Source organism: Poecilia reticulata, linkage group LG7 (assembly GCF_000633615.1).
Source record: "Poecilia reticulata strain Guanapo linkage group LG7, Guppy_female_1.0+MT, whole genome shotgun sequence".
NCBI lineage: Eukaryota > Metazoa > Chordata > Actinopteri > Cyprinodontiformes > Poeciliidae > Poecilia > Poecilia reticulata.
This window is the reverse complement of record NC_024337.1, coordinates 25627122-25650624: the sequence shown is the minus strand read 5'-3', so window position 1 is coordinate 25650624 and position 23503 is coordinate 25627122. Positions and strand designations below refer to the sequence as shown.

General features: G+C 36.4%; 1 protein-coding gene across 2 annotated transcripts; it reads right to left on the bottom strand.

Moving 5' to 3' along the window:
- Nucleotides 1–1244: 1244 nt before the first annotated feature.
- kcna10a (potassium voltage-gated channel, shaker-related subfamily, member 10a) lies at nucleotides 1245–18771 on the bottom strand. Of its 2 annotated transcripts, none has more exons than XM_008413803.2 (2): nucleotides 18491–18771; nucleotides 1245–4136 (listed from the first exon to the last, which is right to left on the bottom strand). In XM_008413803.2, the coding sequence occupies exon 2, from the start codon at nucleotides 3950–3952 to the stop codon at nucleotides 2228–2230; it is 1725 nt and encodes a 574-aa protein (XP_008412025.1). In that variant the 5' UTR covers nucleotides 3953–4136; nucleotides 18491–18771; the 3' UTR covers nucleotides 1245–2227. The 2 variants fall into 2 exon arrangements, with proteins under 2 accessions (XP_008412025.1, XP_008412026.1); XM_008413804.2 differs by lacking the exon at nucleotides 18491–18771 and adding an exon at nucleotides 6577–6707.
- Nucleotides 18772–23503: the final 4732 nt, after the last annotated feature.

The following is a 23503-nucleotide window of genomic DNA, read 5'->3' as shown; positions in this document are numbered from 1 at the left end:
TATATTTAATATATATATGAAAGTCCACAGTATAAAAAATATCTTCGAGGTTCAAATAAACAACCAAGCAAATTTTTATTCATCATTGCTTTTCAATCAGATACCTTTTCTGGCTCAATACATTTCTTGCAGTAAATTTTGCCATTTGTGTTTCAAATAGGATGGTTATTGAAATGGATCATTGTGTTTTTTGTTGTGTTTCATCTATGAAAAAAAGAGAAATTTCTTATGCAGAAATTATTCAATCAGCTAATATATTTATATTAACAAATAAATGCTATTTTCTCATTAGTTAGCTATACTTCAAATGTCTTAAAATATCTTAAAGGTAACAAGGAATAACTTAGCTATGAAATGTTGTTTTGAATTTACAAACAAAAAATGCCAACATTTTTTTTTAATAAGCAACCTGAAATGGAAAACAATGAAGATGAATGCTTTTAGGTATCATTATGTATGGCAAATTCAGCAGTACACTAACATTATACATTGTAAGGCACTCATTGTAATCCATAATGTGGAGTAAGTTAAACTATACGTAGTTTTTTTTTAATTTATTTATCTCAAAGTGAGAAATTGTTAGAAAAACAATATTTTTAAGTAAACAAACAGAAGCACTAAATTGAAAACATTATTCACAAACAAAATGAAAGGAACTCTGTGTCAGCTTTATTTTTTAAGTATTATTTTAAAACTTTGGTTGTGTTAGGTAAGACCTGACCGTACTCCCAATCAAAATAAGTTTATCCTTAGCAACATTTTAGGGATGGCTGCGCAAGTAATGTTTCCGAACCAAAATGATACACCAACATTTGGACAGATATCTGATAAGATCTTGGTATCTTGGGTTTTGCAGTAAAATTTTATTAAAAGGCTGTTCATTCATAATGGTTTTTCAAAGGTTTTTTGGGTGGGATTGGAAACAGTAATTCTTCAACTCTTGCTACACATTCACAAACAAATATAGACTTGGGTTTTGATTCAACCCCTTCCATTACATAGTACCTATGTTTTAAGCTCACTGTCCTCCTGGATGATGAACCTCCAAGTCTTCTGTTATAACAGATTTTTATCAAGAATTGCCTGTACTTACCTCCATCCATTATTCAATAATCTCTTACCACCTTTCCTGATACTGCGAAGAAATGCATGTCTACAGCATGATGCTGCCAACACTGCAATTGAAATATAGTGGTGTAATTTTTGCATGTTGGTCAAAACGTTACATTTGATTCTAACCTGGTCAAAACAACATATTGTTTGATGTGTTTCCAATACGGCTTTTGGCATCCTGCAAACGGGACTCCTAATGGAGTCAATAATGGCCTTCTTCCAGCTACTCTTCCATGTGGATCAGATTTCCAGAGAGGATGACAGAAGAGTCGACCTTATCAACTGACCTGAACTGTGGACTTTTTGAGGTTTCCCCAGTGTTACCATGGGTTTCTTTCTGCTGCTTTAATTAATGCTCTCCTTGTGTGGTCTGTTGGGTGAGTTGGATGACAGTGGTGGGTTTAAAGTCTTGCCCTTCTACCTCTTCAAAGTTCTGCATTAGTTTGTTTTAGTCCACCCTATAGGGTTTTAATAAACTAGACTGAGGCCTGTAGTAACATTACCAAATCTGTAAAAGTTCAAAGAATATGAATACTTTTGCAGAGCATTATATACATTTAATCTGTGGTCATTGTTATGATCTTCATCTTTAGCTACATTCGACATTAAATGTCTGAAAATCGTATTGTAAATAAAGATATGTGCTTAAATGTCTTTTAACCAAAAATAAGCTAAGATTATGAGAACAAATGGCAAAGTTTGTGAAAAAAACAATGTTAAAAATGAAACTGTTTAACACTTAATTTGCATCTTGACTGATAGCAATGAAAGATTTACATATCGAAAGCTACAACAAACAGTGAAGTTAACGTAAAATAGTGAAGAATGACAAACATTCCTAAACAATAACAGTGCATTTTCAGGTAAATCCACAAAGTGCCATTTTCATACAAAAATAAATAAATAAATAAATACAAGAGGTAAGTCTGGTACGCCCTGTTTGTTGCTATAAAACATTTTTTTTTTCCACCAAAAGAATAACTGTTTATTCAATCTTAAGTTCATTCTTTGGATTCATTCTCACTAAAATTTAATTCCTTTTATATTCCCTACTATTTTTGCTGCTTGATGGAAAAGTTCTTTCTTAGTCAGCAGTTTTTCTCCTTTTCCTCTGTCAGATACCATTGAGCTTATTAACTGAAGGATTGCTACCCTGTTTGGTACTTTCTTCTGCATTTATGGCTTGCTCGAGAGCCTCTGTCATGGGAACCTTGTCCTCTGCTTCTGTCTCTCTGTGGTAGAAGTAGTTGAAGTTGGAGACAATGACGGGAACAGGCAAAGCAATTGTCAACACACCAGCTATTGCACACAGTGTGCCCACCACTTTTCCCCCAAGTGTGATAGGACACATGTCTCCATAACCTACAGTTGTCATGGTCACCACAGCCCACCAGAACCCATCAGGAATGCTGACAAACTGTGTGTCAGGGTCATCTACTTCAGCAAAGTAGATGGCACTGGAGAAAAGAATAACTCCAATGAAAAGAAAGAAGATGAGCAAACCAAGCTCCCGCATGCTTGCTTTTAGAGTTTGTCCCAGGATCTGCAGTCCCTTTGAGTGACGTGACAGCTTGAAAATACGGAAGACTCTGACCAAGCGGATGATACGCAAAATGGCCAAGGACATGTTCTGTCCTGAGCTCTCCTGAGGGGTTGTGGCCAGTTCTGTGATCAAAGTTACAAAATAGGGGATGATGGATATAATGTCGATCATGTTCATGAGGTTGTGGAAAAACTCACTTTTGCTCGGGCACACCACAAACCGAACGATCAACTCAAAGGCAAACCAAGCTATGCAGGCAGTTTCAATAAAAAAGAAAGGATCGGATAATGTTTTGAGCTTTGTACCAGCTAAAGAGCCAGAGTGGGATACTTTGGACTGGTTGACATGTTGAATCACACTTGGAGCAAAGAGTTCAGTGTCATCTCTGAACTCTGGCAGTGTCTCCATGCAGAATATGATGATAGATATGACAATGACCAAGACAGAAACTAGCGCTACACCCCGTGCCGCATTGGAGCTCTCTGGGTATTCAAACAGGAGCCAAAATTGCCTATAGATTTCATTTTTAGGGAGAGGTATGTCAACATCTTTTATGAATCCTTCATCTTCTCTGAACTGTTCCATAGCTTCTTGTCCAAGCTCATAGAATACAATTTCATCAGCAAACACATCAAGGGGAACATTAGCTGGTCTTCTAATTTTGCCTCCAGACTGATAGTAATACAAGATCCCATCAAAACTTGGTCGATTCCGATCAAAGAAGTATTCGTTCCTCATTGGATCAAAGTACTCCATCCTCTTAAAGGGGTCTCCAAGAAGTGTCTCAGGGAACTGGTCCAGTGTTTTGAGCTGTGTCTCAAAGCGAAGACCAGCTATGTTGATGATGACTTTCTGATCTCCTTCATCCAACCCTCTTTTATCTGCAAACAGATCCTCAGAGCACTCCTTTGTGAGCCGACTGAAAATTGTTTCACTTTCCTTCATGCCTTCGCTGTTTAACAGCAGCTTCCAGTTGGAGATAATGCTGGCACAACTACTGCGACCTTTTCTGCTTGGTGATGGCATGACTGGTGAGTGAGGTACTTCCAGTGTTTGCGTTGGTGGAATGGGTGAAGATGAGGTGGATTCCCAAATGTAGGAGGGCATCGGGTTGTAATGTGAAGGGGTGGAGGAGAGTTGATGGGGTCGTAGACAGTTACTAATGTCAGAGCTGTTTTGCTCTGGAGGAACATCCACTGTGAGAGCTGTTGTCTCATCAGCATAGGTGTCAATCTCATCCTCAAGGGTGCCACTAATGTCCTCCAGGCTCTCAAAGTCAACCAGGGCCACCTCCATGGCTGAGGTTCAGCCAGTGCAATGCCTTAAAACTACCAGGATAAGAGAATCTCACACTCTGAGTAACAGAGTGATAGCTCAGATGTCAAAATATGTAGCAGCATCAGCGCACCAGAGCTGAGTCTTTAGGAAGACTCATAGGACAAACAGGAAGCCATTGCTGTTCTTAGCTTTCCTTCAACACCTATAAAAGAAAAGACAGAGTAAAGAGAATTTGTCAGTTTTGATCAGTGGTCAGATACTTTTTATACATTACCTTTCTTAGAGTAAGAATATTACCATATCTAAAAATGCATTATTTTATCTTTGATTGTTTCATAGAAGATTGTCTTCTTTTTGGAAAGAAGTCAACCTCAAAGGCATAACTTTAACATGTTTCTACAGCATTTTGAAGTTGCAATTATTGACCTTGGGGATGGATGTTGCAGTTATTAGCACTGTTGTCATGTGCTCTTTTTAAGTACTCTGGTTTCCTCCTAAAGTCCATAAACTGTCTTGAGAGAGTGTGTGAATGTATGAATGATTGCTTTTCCTATGTGTGTGTGTTGGCCTGAAAAAGAATGGTGACTTGTCCAAGTCGTACCCTGCCTCATGTTCAATGACTACTGTAGATATAGGCACCAGAGCCTCTGTGAAACTGCAAGGATAAGGGGATAAAGACAATGGATGAAAAATAATTTTGATAAATTTTAAGAGATGTTTTAAAATTTCTGAACTGAAGAAATACACATATTTTCATGCCACGCCAGTGTTTATGTGAAGTTTTCATCAGGTCAAACATTTTATATCTTATAATGTAAAAATCAGTAAATAACCATACCATACCATACCATATCATACCATACCAACTTTATTTATAAAGCACTTTAAAAACAACCACAGCTGATACAAAGTGCTGTACATTAAAACACAACATAACAATAATAAAAAAATAAAAGCTCTTACAGTTTAAAAACAAAACATTCAATTTAAAACTAGATACCGCTGGTGTTGAAAGCCAAGTAAAATAAATGGGTTTTAAGACAAACTTTAAAAGTAATTAGCAGACAAATATTTGCTAATTATTTTTCATTGTATATAAGGTTGTAGTAGTGTACAACTGTGCACCTGAAAGGGAACATAAGTGTACCCTTTGCAGTGCCCTCACTACAACCTACACAAGGACAGGGTAGTGCAAGGTAACCATGGCTTTGAATAAATTAATGCATAATTAATCGGGGTAAAGTAATAGCATGGGTCTCCCTTCTTCCAGACAAGACATTTAAACTGCACAATGCCATGTAATTTCCAGAGGCCATGATACTGGAAACCTTTGTCATTTGTGATTACACTTAACTACCCTTGATTGTGTACCATTTAACTGGTCTAAAAAAGGCATAAAATAGAAATACTGAATGTAACTGTTACAGTTGATTGTGTAATAAAATGGCACCATGTCCCTGGAAATACATAATACTGCTCCTTTAAGTGACTAAATATGTGACTGAAATGTCTGCAGATGTTTAATTAAAGTCTTCAGAGATGAATCAACATCTAAAACCAGCAATGCTGATTCCAGCCCTGCTCTGCAAGAAATAGACAAAAAGCAAGTGAATGAGGAGAATGACATGGAAATTGTTGGGAAGATAAATGTGGGTGGAAGGACCGGGTGGGAAGAGAACTGTGATGCAAAAAAGGGAAAGTGACAATGAGACAAAATGGGAGCTGTGATGTGGGTGGATGGATAGACGGGATGATGAGAAAGAACCTCTGGCAAGGAAAGAGGAATTATTTATCACGAGGAAGGAAATATATAATGAATATCGCATGAAGGAAGCACAAAGATTACTATCACAGGATATAAATCAACCAGTCTCTTGTAAATGCAAATACATTGTTTTAATTTTCCAGTATATTCATGATTAACAAACATGTTTGCTCAGTTCCAGAAAATCAAACAGCATTTCATCTTTTGCAGTGTAACATCTTTGAAAATGTATTTGTACTGCCTGCCTTTTCAATTCTGCTGGAAAAGATTAAAAGGAAAATCAAACCCTCGGATTCAGATCCAGTTACATACAATCCTATTTATTTCAGAACCATGCAAATAAACTAATCCCAATGCCAAACGATCTAGTTTAAAATCTAATTTCAGTCAAATCCAACCCAATAATATTCTGGTACTCTATTCCAATTATGTCATAAATTCAGCAAGTAATATCAGAATTAAACAAAAATGGTGTGCATTTAACATCTGTATACATATAAAACAGTGTGCTCACACTGACTATATAGTCCTATTATTAAGTAGTTAAATATTATATTGACGCAAAGCTCTGCAGGACTCAAAACACTGTACTGAAACAAAGTAAGTAAAACTTTTGAAAAAGATTTGGACAACTAAAAAGCAAAATACAATATAAAATGGAAATACATAAAAAATGTTTGAAATTTATCCTAGAATAAACTTAATATACTTTACACATATAAACCCAGGACAAGCTGACCTCTTTGAGGTGCCTTAAACCAGCAAGACTTCTGCAAAATGTCTTTTTTTTGAGCTTCCATTTCACGGAATAAACCCAATAATAAATCTTTTAAACAGGTTGTAAATCAGAGAAGTGCATAAGCGACACAGATTTTACCTTCTTTTAAACAGATGCTCTCCAGATCTGGTCTTTACGATATGGCAGAAAATTTCTACAGCTAAAGAAAGATACAAGAATTTTCTGTGAGCTCTACTCCTCCTGCAACTTCCTGCTGCTCTTCTGCTTTAGGCGAGAATGTTTTATCTTTCATGGTCTACACTGGGTAACCTTATGCTGAAGAAGAAACTGGAGCTGTGGCAAAGGCCAAGCAAACCTACACACAGGCATGCATGCATACACACGCACGCACACACACTGATAAACACACAAACCCGCACTATTTCTGTGCCGTGTGTCTATGTATATTGACGTGCGTCCACAGACATCAACATACATACACACAGGAACAGATGTATGCCAGTGGACGACTTTCTTAGATTCTAAATGGCTGGCAGTGCTATTTGCCTTATGAAGTGTGAGTGGTATCTTGTTTGGACGGAGTGCCTGTTCATGCGTGTCATATGCTGTCTATCAGTGATCTAAGTGATGTGCTCAAGACCTTCTAGACTGGAACGATCCTCAGATTTCTCCATGCTTGACTCACTTACCTTACACACACATGCCCCTGTCGTATCAACATCTGACTTATTTACAGTATCACAATGAATATTTAATATCTAACTTCACAATGCACTTGTTCAATACTGGAGGGTAAACAGAATGATGGAGCTCCCTTTACACAGCCTTTCACTTTCAGCACGTCCTTTATTACCACTATCTTTAAGCCTTTTAACTGCCCACTGTGTCTAAGCTGCGTACCTTTAGAGCATAAATCTTTAATGACCATGAGTCTAATTTACTGTTTAAAATGTTCTAACATTAAATCAGAGAAATTGGATATCTGAGCTCTTGAAGGGGCCTCTGGATATGTTTTGGCAGCTAAATGTGAAGGATTTGGTATTATAATTCAATCCATTATGATCTTCTGAACATATCTCTGTTCTCTCATTGTAGAAATTATTTGCACAAAATGGTATGTATGGAAACTGTCAGTCTAAATTTATAGGGATGATGTATACACTCTAAAAGAATATGTAATGTTCCAAAACCTTCAACGTCTTTCTGTAAAGATTCTGCAAAGAATGACAAAAATCCCAAACTACTTTGTACAAATAATTCTGCTTTTTTTAAGTAAGCTAGTATTCAAATTGTCCTTGCACCTTCCAAAAACAGTTAAATATTTATCAATTAAATTACTCATGTTTACATCGATTCTACATTAAGATATTTAATTTGAATCCTGAAAGCTCAAAAAGTTGAAGAATTGTTGAAAACGTGTGCTAATATTTGTTTGCACTGCGAAACTTATTACACATAAAGTTCCTAGTACAAAGAATAGACACTCAAAAATCTCACACTTCAGTAAAGTTTTTCTATGAGAATTTCATCAACAACATGAGTTATAAAATCTCTTATGACATCTGATCCACTAAAACAACCCCACGCCCTTTACCCCTTTCTTCCCTCCCAGTGCTGGAAAAGGATAAAAAAAACCTCCAAATTGATAATAATATAGTAAAAAATAAAAAATAAACAAAGAAAAAAATACGGTGATGCATGCTGAGCCGAGCTGTGCACTTCAGTAAGCTATCCCCTGTGAATTTATTACATGTGGGTAAACACGAGCAGATGTTCTGGCAAATCTAGCTTAAGCCAATCCCTTGCTGGCTGGTTTGCTTATGAATATATTTGGTACTTAACAATGTCAAAAGGTATACAGTTGAAACCGGATATTTACACATGCTAAACAAAAAGTCACAAAAATATTTTTTCTCACTTTGTGAAGTAAGTAGTGGCTTCTTCTTCACTGAAAGGCCTTTCAGCCCATGTAGATACAGGACTTGTTTCACTGTGGATAATGAAACTCTCTTTCCAGCTTCATCCAACATCTTCACAAGTTCTTTAGCCTTTGTTCTGGCTTTCTGGGGTCAAACTGCACATTTTGGACCACAATCCATTCATCTCTTAACCCATCACATTTATACTTGCATATAATTGTTTGAACAGATGAACACGGTGCCTTCGAGAATTGGTAACTTGTTCTCTAGCATGAAGCAGAATTGTGCAGCTGCTGATTTCTTTTGACTGTGTCAAAAAAGAAAGCAGTGTGTTTAAGGTGTGGCTTAAAATACATCTACAGGTGTGATTCCAATTAACTCAAATGTGTCAGTTAACCAAACATTTGTGGGAGGAAGCCCAAAACGTTTAATCCAAGTCATGCATTTTAAAATGTATGACTTGGGTCACTGAATTCAGAGGAAGTTTAAAAATATAAAAAATAATAATAATAAATAAATGTTCTCACTACACAAATTTTGCAAATTCTAACTGACCTAAAGCAAGAAAAAATGTGTCAGATTTAGCTTGAGACGGCAAGAAAAAAATGTGTACAAGTCTTTTTATTCAATGCATGTAAATATCTGGTTTCATCTCAACTTAGGGGGTGCAAAAGTGTTAATCTCACTCACCTCTGGTCAACAACTAAGAAAAATAAGGAACACAACAAACCTCTGTATGTCATATTTCCAGTTTCTGTGCATGAAGTTAAAAATAAACAAGTAGGAAGTAGAGTTTAAATAATCCTGATTATTTTTATAATACACATGGTATGCTCTATTTAATTAATTTGAATCACTTCCGATACAGCACTGCACGATTTTTAGGTTACAAAATAGGGTTAGACAGAAACAAATACGTACAATTTACATCAAGGTGGACAAAAGCCATTTAAAAATTATAGGGCAAAATGCAGACATATCATGTATGCACATGCTCACATTGAAGGGCAAGTACAGTGTTTTTCTGGTGTTTCCTTATTTCTCTTACTGTGCTAAGCATACACTCCAGAAACCCTAATGTGTTCTTAATTTAAAGTAAAAACATTAAGAGGCGTCTATCCATAACATTCATTAGTGGATGTTATGATTTTGAGTTGGCTAATTCCAGTCACTTGGTACAAAACTATACCAACTTCTTAACATCTTCCATTGCAATGCATTTCTTTAAAGAGTCAGTGTTTCATGCTGTAAATGCGCAATTTCAACCCGGCTTAATTATCAAGAGGGCTCCCATAAGATTTGTCATTAAAACTTTCTGTCAGAGGAATCAGGGATCCTCTATGTTGTTTATGGACAGAGCAAGGACATTTTCCACTCTTGCATTTGTTTTAATTGTTACAGTTTTCCATAAACCACTGCAATTTTCTTTGCTGTTCTCTCTTCAAGCTATAATCCAATTATTAGCATTAATTCCTAAATTTGCTGTGTGTTGTGAGCTCAAACTACAGACATTTAATTTGGTTTTCAAACACCCAATAATCACAAATCTGTCTCACGTGTCTATGTGCCGGTCCTGTGATAGACTGGTACCCTGGGTGTACAGTGTCTCCTACCCAGTGATTGTTGCGACACTAATGCAATGGTGTGTGTGGGACAGGGGGAGACCCAAGTTGTAGGAGTCCTTTGGCTGGTTGGGCTGGTATTTTTGGATCAGAATTTTGACCCTATTAAGCAGATTAATGCAGGGTAGGCAGCTCAGTGCTATAAGCCGAGGAATCTCTTCCACTGGATCATCACAGATACCATTGAGCTGGTGAGCCAGGCAGTTCTGTACTCAGGGAAGAAGGAGATGAAAAGTAAATAAGCACTGATAGTATAACATGTTGCATTTCATGATTCCAAATGGAAAACTTTGCTTCCATTTTCTATTTTCTACTTGCATTTAGGATATGGGATTTTACAATTCTCTCCTGCCAGTTAAGAGTGACAATGCTACTACATTTTTTGTCCAAGTCAGTGAAAGCAAAACATGACATTTTATACATTGACCAGGCTTGTATTTTTCTCTAAACAATTAGAAATTGAACAAACAACATTAGGTCCTGAGATGTGTCATGCTAGAATATTAGCAAATGATCCCTTAAACACTGTTTAATTGGATGATGTGATCTGACTTCCCTCTAATGCTTTCAAACCAAATTAGATTGGAATATGGGAAATCTAGGGTCAAATGATGTTTGTGTAGTGCCAGGTGATAGGCAGCAAGTATCAAAATCAAATTAATGTAAATGCAACGTTCACTGCAGTGGCAGTGGAGAAAGTGTTAACCCTTCATGTAAAAACATAGCAATAAGTGATCTAGCCAATAGCAAAGCATTGCACAAATAAGTATCTGTTGTTGTAGATGTATGAATAAATCAGCTCATTGATGTAATCGGTGCATTTCTGATCAGAAACTCAGAAATCTGATCTTTTTTCAATTACTGAATACACTGTAACTTAGCACTTTTGTACTCTTTTACAGGTTTAGACGCCTTTAACTAAATAGAGAAAGCATATTTTTTCTGTAGTAAATACTGTTTAACATGTTTTTTTCTATTTATTTATTTGACCTTTATTTATTCAAACTCATTGAGATCCAAAATCTCATTTACGGAGACTCCAGTGTTTTTTTTTTTCTTTCTCCATTGTAAAATATTAACACTAGTAAAAAACCTGTTTTAAAGCAGCTCCTATTCCACATGCATGCCTGGGATGTAAATAAATAAATAAGTAACCGATCACAGCAGGAAGTCTGACACAACCTAAAATAGCATTTACTAATCTTCCTTAGTAACTTTTACCAGTGCCAAAAGTTGCCACGGCTTTCGCAAGTGACGCTAGATAAGATACTAGTTCTCTTACTCTACCCAGGCGGGTTATTAACAGCTATGCCTTCAAAAGTGTTATAATTGTCCTCCTTCCTAAACATTCACATAACTAAGCTAGATTCAGATTGATCAGTTATCCAAACATAAGTGTTTTCCACTGTGGGTAGAGCAGGAGGGTTTTCCTGTCAAACAGATTCCCCTTATCTTAGCTGTATGTTTGGGAATTCTCTTTATGATCAAACTTTGATTGATCTCTGATCCTTATTTACAATAATTGTAGGGACAGTAAAAACTTAAGGAATCCATTTAGCAGATTCAATAGCTTACAACGCACTAGTTTAGATGCTTGATGCAAGCTGAATCAAAGAAGACTTAACTGTTAGAAGACATCTGAAAATAATTTTCCTCTCACTGTGGCTTTCCACTCCATATGTCTTTCGAGAACAGCTTGGTTAGTTGACGTGTCACCCCTGCAAGGCATTTATAAGCTGTAAGCTGCTGATGTTGACATGGGTGTGTCTACAGGCCGCAGGCCAAGTCTCAGTGCGGAGCAGCTGGGACCAAAATCCTTCCTTGGCTTTCTGACAAGGCATGTACACACACACACATACATTTGAACAAAACAACATCACAAAAGTAAATCTCTTCCTGATAAATTAAAAGCTTCCTGTAGACAGTTAAAATAGGAAACTAGTAGATGAACTAATGTATCACTGGAGGCAATTATAAATTATTAGCAATGGGATGGGTGCAGTCAAACATCTTCAAAAATTAAAAGCATATTACTGTTTCATTGAGGTACAAATAATCTGATGCGAAATTAAATTAAGTCCCATTAAAGTCTTTTTGTTTAACATTTGGATGTATGTGTATGTAATATAATTTTAAACAATACTGTAACACAAAGAAACATTAAAAACCGATGAAAAAACCTTTAAAATCTTTACATGAAATGTAGTACAAAAAAAACGCTATTCATTTCTAAATTAGGACTTGTACTTTTATTCATACTTTAAATTAGATAAAATATCTTAGATACATAGCATATTAGGCATGCATGCTTAAAACATTCTTACCAAGCAAGTTGAAGGATGCTTGTCCTGTTTAAGCCTCGTATAGTTAGCATAAATGCTGCTGTTGATATGTGAGTAAACACCATGGTAAGGTCAAAAAGATGTCTGAGACATTAAGAAAGCAAGCTGTGGCAGCTTATGAAGCTGGGATAAAAGGTTTTAATAGGTGTCTAAAGAATTTGAAATAAGTCATTCCATGTAAAACAACTGCTAACATGCCTAGCAGGCTAGTTTACACTGACATCAGACCACAAGATACTAAAATAAATGTTCAAAAACCATAAAATGTTATCACAGGACACCTATAGCAAATATTTGTAACTACTGGTATAAGTGCTTGCCTGCATATTCGGAAAGAGACAACAAATGTTTATCTTTCATTGGAAGTGTGCAAAAAGGAACATTTGTTCAAAAATATCTGAAAGCAAGTCTTGAGATTATTCTCTTTTGAGAATAATCTACTTCTGAGCTAGGAGTATAAAATTGACTTACATGGACACCAGACCCAAAGAAATATTTAACAAACTAAATACAGCAGAAGTAGAAAATAACCTAACAACATTTTGGCAGAAGTGTCATGACTAGGCATGTAAAAGCAGATACTGATTTTAGTAATTGAGATTTGTGTTTGGGATATCGCAAGTCTTAAACATAGATTTGTGATTCAACATAGGAAAATTGTGATTAATACTGGTATCACATTATTCAGAAATAATAGCAAAATTAAGTTTTCTTACAACAACAAAAAACCTACAAATGTTTTTACTCCTTCAACGTCAAATAGTTAATATTGAGGAATAATACTTTTCCAACTGCACCAGTAATATGTTTCTCAGGTTGTTTGCATAGAGAGAAAATGTCGTTTCCTATTTGGGTAAAAACACAAATCAGCAATAACATCTCCAACTGTTTTGACAAGGCATTTTCCACTGCGGGCACTGACTGATGCACCAGACTGTTTCTATCTGTTAACACAGCCTACGGAACATGTCCACATATCCACCCAACCACAGGCCAGCCATTATAAAAACTTTCCTCCAGCTGCAACTCTGCATCTATGACAGACAAGACACTAAAAAGACAAGACAGACAAGAGTACCAAAGAGCACTTTAGTACTCTTAGAATTAAATGTTTCTTATTTAATGCAAAAAAAAAAAATCAAAATGAGCATGGTGATATTATTCTCACACACATTTGTGACCCTCTATGGTCTTCTAGTATAATCTCAAATATTGCTCTTTTTTCCCCTCGTATGATGTATTTACCAATATACCCTTGAATTTGCTGTGATCTAACAATGCTCATTTACTCCTATTTGTTGATAAGCACAACCACAGGATTATACAGCAGCATTTAATGTTACTTAAAAGCAATGAAGTGTATGCTCTCATCTGTTCTATCGTGCACCCAGGTCACCCTCCCTCACCCTCTGGCATCGTCTGGCACAGATGGGATTAAGGGTCTCTCATTTCCACAAATATGAAATTATTTTTCAGAAGCCTTTTTAGTGCCAGAACCAGACGGGGAAAATATGGACATCTGGTCTGACTCTATGACATATCACTAATCTCAGGTAAGCTAGCAACAGGCATGCTCACATACATGCACATAAACTGATGCAAAACTGCACATGCACACAGGGTGAAGCCACATCTGCTCCTAAAATTACCATATGACACATACGGTACTACTTTATTTGAGCCCTAAAGACTTACATGCATGGGAAGTCACAGTCTGTGCAAGATCTTTAATAAGTATGTAGTTAATTAGGCAACAGCTAAATATATCTTTTAGCAGCTTGGTCATCACAAGGTCACAGGTTCATCTGTTTACTGTAGGTCATTTTAGAATTTTACTGTCTCCATAATAAACCACTTGTCAACACTAGAATTACCCGCAGTGTAATCCGAAATGCGGTAGGCGCCACATTTTTTTTTTTAAGAAAAAGTTTTCTATTTGTTTGTTTTTCCACTCAGTCATAAATAAATACAACCAAGAGACATTGAACTGAGAAATCTGGGGAAAATCTCTCTTTTACCGAGCTTCACAAGGAACTAATGCCAGTTTACAGAACATTGCTTGTTGGGAGTATGCAACAGGTCCAGTACCTGGCCGGGGATTAAAGCCAGGAAAGACTAACTACACACGTCCATCTTTTCGAAACATGTTTGTAATTTGGAAAACAAGGTTGATTATTTAACATTTCAATTGCACATGCAGCAAGAGGCAGTTTGTTTATGTTTTGTCTGAAACTTGGCCAATATCCCTGACTTGATAATCCAGCTGGATGTGCAAACAGACAGCAATTAGACAGCTCCATTACATAACCTGAGCGTCCTGGCTCGGAAACTCCTCTCTGAGCACAATAACAAAATGGTGAAAGACGAGGTGAGGATATACTGAAAACTCAGTTCCTGGAACATACATAATAGCCATAGAGACAGTGGAGCAGACATGTTTGCTTTTTTCTCCCCCAAGTCAAATCTAAAGTCTCAAATGACAATGAAATAAACATTTTCTCAACAAATGAATGCCATCTACTCAGTCTATAACAATGCATTACAGTAGGCTGTGAATTCAGTTTCATCCTTGCATTTCATCCTTAGACCTCATTTGAAACAGAAACATCTTAAAGTTCAAAAGTCAGCATGAGGATCATGGCCTTAACTCAGCCTCTTTAGCCCCAGACATGTTAATCAGGTGAATGGCGCAAATTTTAATCCACAATCTCAGAGCATCCTCTGTAGCCACACATGGATTGTGATCTTGATAGAGCGACTTCTATGATGTGCAAGGACAAAATCATCCATGATGGGGATTAATTGATTGAAATCTAAATTCTGAAAAGGGTTCAAGAGGGATTGTCAAATTCTTTATTTGTTTAAACAAATAGTCCTTCTAGTTTGAAAAGGTTGAAGTTGATTATTCTTAGTTAGGATGATAACTTAAAGGGAGAAATGAAATATGAAAGGTAAATTGAGCTGCTTATTCTGACCAAAGCCATTTATTACACAGTCAAGTTTGAGATGCATCCGTGAGGTCATAATGATGATAAAGCTAACCTGAGCAGATTATGAGCAAAAATAGCTAATCCCTGGCTAATAAAGCAACATTTCCTCATCCTTTCACATAAAAATATGCATCACAGAATTCTGGAATGTAGTAAAAAATGCTTATAATGCTGTAAGTCATGTCCTGAGTGTTTAAAGTTGCACGTAACCATTAATCCTATTTCACATATTAAACAAAACCATGAACACAAATTAAGTCTTTAGCAGAGGAAACAAATAGAACACCCTCCCCAAAATATCTGGTGTTACCCTCTTCAGTTGAAATAACTTCAGTGAAATGTTTGTTGAAGCCATCTAGTCTAAAAAAAAAGTCTGATTAAAACTTCCCTCAGCTTTCCCTTTCATTATCAAATGTCACTGTGCAACATCTCAAATGGTAAAGTTCTGGGATTTCATGTTATAGGCCTCAATTCAACTTCAGATTTGATTATCAGAGACTGATCAATCCAATAGTGTTTTAGAATAGCTACCCTCTGTTGGTGCATTTTATAATGTTGAGTTAGTCAGGTCCTGCAGCAGCAAAGTCTTCCCAAACCACACTTCCTACTTTATGCTTCTTAAGTAGGTGTTGCTTTTTCTTTCAAGCTATAATTGCGTTATGCCAAATAGACACATTTTATCTGAATTGAAATAGCCTTAACCCACAAGCCTTGGATGTTTTCTATGTTGTATCTGGCAAACTTCAGCCTGGCTTTTTTTGTTTTTCTAAGAAAACCAAGATTTTGTCCTTTACATTTCCCATTAAAATTGTTTAGTCTCTTTATGATTGTACAGTCATGCACTTTTAAATCAACAGCAGTAAGAACCTGATGTAGGTCTTCCAGTGACATTCTCAGGGTTTTGGAGACTTCCTTTAGCATCTTGCATTTTGATCTGATGGTTTGATCCTCAGGACCAGAAATAAGGAAGACTGTAAACATTAGCTACTCTATTAGTGTTAAGATGGTTTCCAATGTGAATATGTATAAATATTAAGGTATATTCAGTCTTTGGATTATTAATATATGCATTCTTAGAGAGGATCTCAAGTATTTCTAGATTTTGGCTATTTGTGGGGAACTGTGGTTCTCAAACCCAGGGATTCACTGTACTGTAATTAAAACACTTAGGATATTAAGTTAGTCAAATAAACCTCATAAACCTCATAAAAATATAATTGAGACAGACCTTGAACTCAGAAGAGCTTGATACTTTCCATTCCAGACCTTTAGAACCAAGTCAGAATATACAGATTTTACTAGAGACAGCTAAATGCTCTCTTTGTAGATTAAGGGATTAAGCAGCATTTCTCTTATTGAGTAAATCAGCGCATGTCAAGTAATCTAATCCTTGCAGTTTCCAGTCAGGGATTTTACTTGAAAACGGTCATGTGACAATTTAAATTAATAACACGTGTAGGTTAAATGCTGTCCTGCCTGCGGCATGAAAGTAATTTTATATTTCTTGAAATCTAAAGATGACAATATTTATAGTCTCTGATATGTCGATTTATATTTTGTACAACAGCAAAACAATGCAATACAATGCTCCTCCATCTAACAGAAATCACTGTTAGATGGAGGAGGCATAAGTTATTTTTAGACAGCTTCTTTTTCCTTTCCAGTTTTCATTTTCATTGTATTGTAATATTGGTAAGGATAACATCAGTTTTTCAAGACTGGTCAGGAAGGATTAGCAACAACAAATGCAAAATAAAGTATTTTATTTAGCTAAAACTGCATAATGCCATCTTAAGAGCCTTCTTGACAAACAAAGCTCCAAATGAAAAAGCTTGATTTTATCTAGGAAGCTCTAGTAGTTAAATACTTCCTCAACAAAGCACTTCATTTTCAGAAAATTCATTTCTTATGATTGCTAGAGTTTCAAATAGAGATTGTCTATTCTTTTTGAAGGCCAAATACTTACCCCCAAGCAATTTGATTATTGTATTATTGATTGTAAATGCAAACTGCTAATCGGTCAATTACATGGTGGCAACTCAATCCGTCTACGCTTCTAGACACGGTGCACTGCAAACCAAGCATCAGAATGGGGAACTGAAGGGGATTTTGTGAGTCAGAGTTGTTAGTAATATATCTTTTTCATAACTGTAGATGTACTGCTATGATCACCCAAAACCATAAACAAACTGGGGCTACACATTTATTAAAAATTGTGATGTTGGTTTAATGATGTGGGGAACTTTTCTTGGTCAACTTTAATCTCCCTAATAACAGCGGGGTATAATTTCAATAAATGAGAAATTGACAGAATTTTGACAAAGTCTTTCAAAAATGTGAATGCCGTATGAATCCGTGCACATTTACATATGTGAACTCATTCATACACTGATGTGGAGATCATAGGCAAGTTGGGCGATAGTGTCTCTACCCAGGGGGGCGTTGATCTGTAGCTGAAGGAAGCTGGAATCAAATCCAGAAATTACAGAATGCAAAACAACTACTCTGCCCATTTCTGTACAACTCAAATTGTCTAATTAGTTTGGTGAATGTGATATAATCCGAGCTTACTTTGCTACACATGGCTTTTATCATCACAGACTCTCATCATGGAGGTGCAGCTGAAAGATTTACTGCAACTGTGTGATGCTATCACATCAATATAGATGAAAATCTCTGAGAAATGTTGATGACAACTTGTTAAAATTCACAAGCATTGAGGAAGCTGAATTGAGGATCTAAAGTTGTACTTAAAGGTCTACTTCATATTGCACCTGTTGAGTGTACCGTATATAAACATCTGAACTGGTCCCTATAAAGTTTTGAGCATTATGTCATAATTCTCTTTCCAAAAATACAAGCAACTGCTGTCAATTTTAAATATCACAAATAACTTTAAATGTAAAGTGTCTCTACATACAGCTTCTACATAGGCTATAGAGCTAATCAAGTGTTAAAAAAAATCACTAAATCAGAAAGGCACGTGCAGCACTAGCAAACGACACTCCCTGCTAACAAAAAAAATCGTGGGTAAACGTAAGTGCTATCTGTTCTGTGGTTCTGATTGGATGTTTTTTTTTTATGTTTATTTGTTTATTTTTACTTATCGGAACTAATATTCCCAATATAACAAACCTGTAGAACATAGTTGGCACATAAACATAAACATAACTGCCTACCTTTAAAAGAGAGGTGGTCCTGTGGACTTCAGGTATCGTTAGGAAAGTTTGCCCGAAGGCATAGTTAGTCTATGCGCACCGGATCGCCAGACCAAAAGGCGCTTCCAGCCCTCCCCGCTACGACAGCTTGAGCTGGCGGGGTCACCGGCCAATCACTCACTGGGAGCAGATGTGAGTGATATAACCACGTCATAATTACCCGGTGTTTAATTTGGCCAATTCCCTTACTTTGTAAAGTCCTTGTTTTTATTCGTCCACCAAATAAGGCTGTGCGGTTTTCATCAGGGAGAGAGCGCGAGACAGACAGAGAGGAGAGAGTTTAGAGAGAGAGAGAGAGAGAGAGAGAGAGAGAGAGAGAGAGAGAGAGAGAGAGAGAGTTGTGTCCGAACATCTGTCAGTCTGCTCACAACACCACACTTGAACGGCTCAATATGGATTCGTTTTCTGCAATCTGTTGAAGACTATTGTATTTGATTTGAAGAAATGCACGTATGTATCCTGGGCAGTTTCTCAAATAACAGTCCTTTGCGCAGCTCCCCAGCTCTGTTCCTGTAGACAACTCTTTATCGACTTAGTTATCGTAAATGCATTGCTTAGCTTTCTAAGCTCTATGAAATGCAAAGTACTTAGAAAGCTATGGATTACACATAACATTTCCAAAGAGAGTGAAACTATAATTCATTATATTTGTCTGTTAACAGCTGACCACCAGACCATTGTGAGTCTGCTTTGATGTAGCAGCACCAGCAGAGGGCACCCGTGTGGCCATGTGTTCATTTAGGCTAGATTTAAAACAAGGCAGACTTTTCTGTTCGTTTTTCCTGTGGCTGTTCCACCAGCACATCATCTCAGATTCTGCTCTGCTGGTCTTTTTTTTTTTTTTTATATATATAAAGATGGTTAAAAAGAAACTTTTAATTACAGAACTAACTGTAATGACTTAACCATTAAACACCTTTGATTTTACATGTATTACAGAAATTGGCGGTTGGACCAGGTCTACGCCTGGAGAGGAAAAGCAACTGTTGATATAGCTGACAGAGTAGTCAGACAGGGAATACTAAAAAGTAAAAGTAAGAATAGGTTTCCATCTACAGGCAGATGGTGGCACTGCTGCCAAACATCCCTAATGTTCAAATTTGGATTGGGAGATTTTACTCAGGCCTAGATAATGTCATGGGGACAAAAAGCATTTAATCCTTGTGATTTTTCAATATGTTCCGTAGCTTAAATAAGGAAAACTGCTTTTATTTTTTTTTCTGATTGTACATAAACCTTAACTCATCTTTATTTGTTTTTCACCATTATAAATACTTAATTCTAATGTGTATTTCATATGTAAATTATTCGTAAAATAATACTGATACTTAACATTCACATCTCAAGGAAGAGGAATTGTCACACAAACAGCCCCGCAATCCTGATTTCATCCAGATATTCTTGAGGGTATCTTTTTTTTCCCTGGAAGCTCTGGTTACACATCCCGGCAGGCCTTCTTTTCTTCTCCCACTCATTTTCTCCCACTGATTTTTCTGTCTTGAGAGCTGTTCTACTGTAACACTCTGTTACTTCCACATTTTCTTAACTGAGCGACACACTTAGAACAAGGTAGGGTGACAGTAAGGAGAAGAGATAACTTAAAAAAAAGGAAGATTTTTCTTCATAGGTTTTTATTTTCTTACGTTTTTTTGTCAACCACAATAGTTCAGGGGGTTGTATAATTTGCAGAAAAATAAAGCATATCAAGCAAGTCTCTTCCTTTTTAGTATTAGTTTACAGAAAAAGACATGAACCAAATAGCAAGTGAGTAATAATGCTTTCTAATCACTCAGTCACATCCCTCTAGATCCAAGGGTAATGCAATATGAGACATTAAGGATAAAAATAAAAATTTGCAAGAGCTTATTTGTGAACGTTTTTCTGAGCAGACAGTGAGCCATCTTTCTTTCCGTATTAACCTGGAAGTGAAACACACACCCAGATATCACGTAATTCTAGCAATAAAGCAATTTCAAGCTTGTCAATCTAATGATCTAAAAACAGACAACATTAGCGAGGGAGGGAGAGAGAAACCAAAAACCAAAAGGGGGATTGCAGAGCATGGTTTTAGAGCTTATGAATTATTTATGTGAGTGGGATATTTTAAGGCCGTCACATTATGTCTGGGAGCGATGAGTTAGTGGGAAGTACAGAGAGAAGAAGATGAAGTGGATATCATAGCCTTTGTTTTTACTGTGGCTACTACGACTGTACTTTGCAAAGCCATCAGTGACACGTGCGCACTCACCAGCCCTTGATTCCCAGGCCCTTAGAAAAATGACAAAGGGCTTATAGAAGTACTGCAAACGGGGCATTTATTAACATATTTCTCCATGAAAGCTTGCGAATGGCTCTTTTGCAACATGACATACAGCATGTACTGTTGTTACTGTTAATAGTTTCTGTACAAACGTATTTAATGGTTTCATGTTAGTGTTGATTTTATAAAAGTACTTACAGCCACTTATTTGTAAAGAAGCAGGTGACTAAAAAACACAAAAGATTTGAATTGTCCGGCAGGTGGCAGAAATTAAGATTAAAGAATTTTCAGCATACTCCACAGCTGATTAATCTGTTGCTCATATTTTAGCTTTTTGGTCAAAAATTTGAAGGTAACCCATACATGTGTGGTCACTTTTATGTTTTCTACATGACAGAGTTGTTTTATTTTATTTTTCAAGTTGTTTGTAAAAGAACAGGCGGTTCTCGAGAAGCGACTGTCCGTAACAAGATATGTTTTTGTTTTATATTAATGGGAGTTTTGTTTCTAGCTTGAAACGTGTTAATGTTTTCTCCAAGCCACTGTTTTATTCGGCTTGTATGTGCTTTTGTTGCTGGTAGAACTAAAGATAAACTGAGTACATCAATGGAGAAAATACTAAGAGAGGAGAAAAAAAAATCTGTCACTTGGTAAATAAGCCGCGATAACCTTATTCTTTTAATGCTACTGAAATTAAAGAATAATGAATTTATTCACATCTACAGTGGTAGATGCAAATCTTAACATTATGATCATAAAGGTTCTTACATCACGTTCAGGAAGTGATTCTTCTGGAGAGTGCCATTGATCGTTTAGGTCTGAGAGTATTTACACCCTCCTGAATGTTTCTTTTCATTTCTTAAATGACACTGCTCGTGACTGTAGTCATTTTAACCTTGTTGTAACAAACTGCTACCTCCTTTAAAGAAAAAAATCTGTTAAGATTAAGGTGTTATGTCCTCCATTTACTCAGCAAATAAGTGCAGTGAGGAACAAAAAGGAACCATGCTTCAGTGGAAACAGGGGATTGATTAGAGATAAGAAAAAAAGTGTCATCTTATTCCAAGACAAACAGATCTACAAATATGTGCACATTAACTGAACAACATTCTCCCTCTGAGAATAATGTGGCATAAAGGAAAGTTCAGATTTGCAGGCCATTAAATGCGTTATGCATAAGGTGGTAAATCAGTTCTCACTGTATCGGGGAAGTGCTCCCCGGCATTCATTTAGCTTATTGCATATGGGCTCAAATTACATACAGACACAAGTGCATTTGTGCTGATCATGATGACTGAATGGAAGAAACTGGACAGGAAGATGTGTTGGAAATAGATGGTTCAATATATTTTTATTACAACCAATGGGCAATTTTGTGCTTGTTTGACAGGGTGAAATGTATTTGATTTATTATTATCAAATAGCTAATATAAAAATTTTCCTCATTATTAGATCTCACTAAAACATTAACAAAACATGCTGCAGCATTGTGGCTTTAGTTGATGCCTTTAAACCCCTATTAAATATTGAATTACTGTTTTTCATAACATACGTAAGACATTTATTTTTTATGTACATAATTAGGATAATAAAGCAGTGGAAAAATACCCATTAGTTATCATGAAAGATGCTAGACTGCCTTTCTCTGCTAACATACCGGAACCGAGATGTCCAGGGGGAGTTCTGCACTCCACCTTTATGTCTGAGAGGAGAATCAGCTCAACCGCTGCGCATTACCTCAGTGCTTAGAGCTGCTGGAGGTAGAGGGTAATGAACAAGGGAGAAAAATCTGTTAGACATGAAGTGCCAGAGAAAGAAAAAAAGTGGAAAAACTCAAGTACAAAAACCCCCCCCAAAAAACAAAGGCACGAGCAGGAGGAGCAAAGATTATGGGGTCTCAAAAACAGCTGATAAAAGGACATATTCATACATTTTCATGAACAGGAATGCCATATTAACTTTAATTAGCTTTCAAGCCAAATCAAAGACTCAAATATAACTACTCTTTCAGCAGTTTATGGACATATGTTTCTTGGCAACTTGCAGGAAGACACAATAATCTGATGGCTGACCCAATCGGGTGTTCAAACACAACAACAACCCCGCATGCATTTTAATATTAGTTTGGGAGTATATAAAGTGCGCTAATAGGCTTCTGGAATTAGCTTAAAAGTCAGCATGGGTGATTGATTCCAAGTCTCAAAACTACCTGAATGTCACAACATGGCCACCATAAAATTTCCATGTCTAGTGTGTCCTGTCTGTGCTAACTGTGGACCTTTGGAGAGCACTTCAGCACAGCCAATAAAAAACAAACAAACAAACACCAAACAAACAAAGAAAAACATTTGATGCTCTAAGTTAAACACTTTTCTGAATTTCTAGTTCTACCAAATTAAGATTAATTAGAAGTAAGCCCCTAAATATTCAGACCTCACTTGAATCTGCTAGAGAATCTGTGGAGGCAACTATAGATGTGGTGCTTATTATCAAAATTAAGACAGAGGAAACATCCAAAACTCTGGTCAAGCAGCTCTAAAACCGAATTCTTATTGCCAAAAATATTTTTCAATTGATTAATAAGAAGTCTATAAACAATTTTCTGTAAGTAAAATGTAAATGACAATAGATTTTATTTTCCTCAAAAGTTATATTAATTTATTACCTTTGAATAAAGATAATAGAATAAGCACAAAAGTAATTGAAGGACTGCA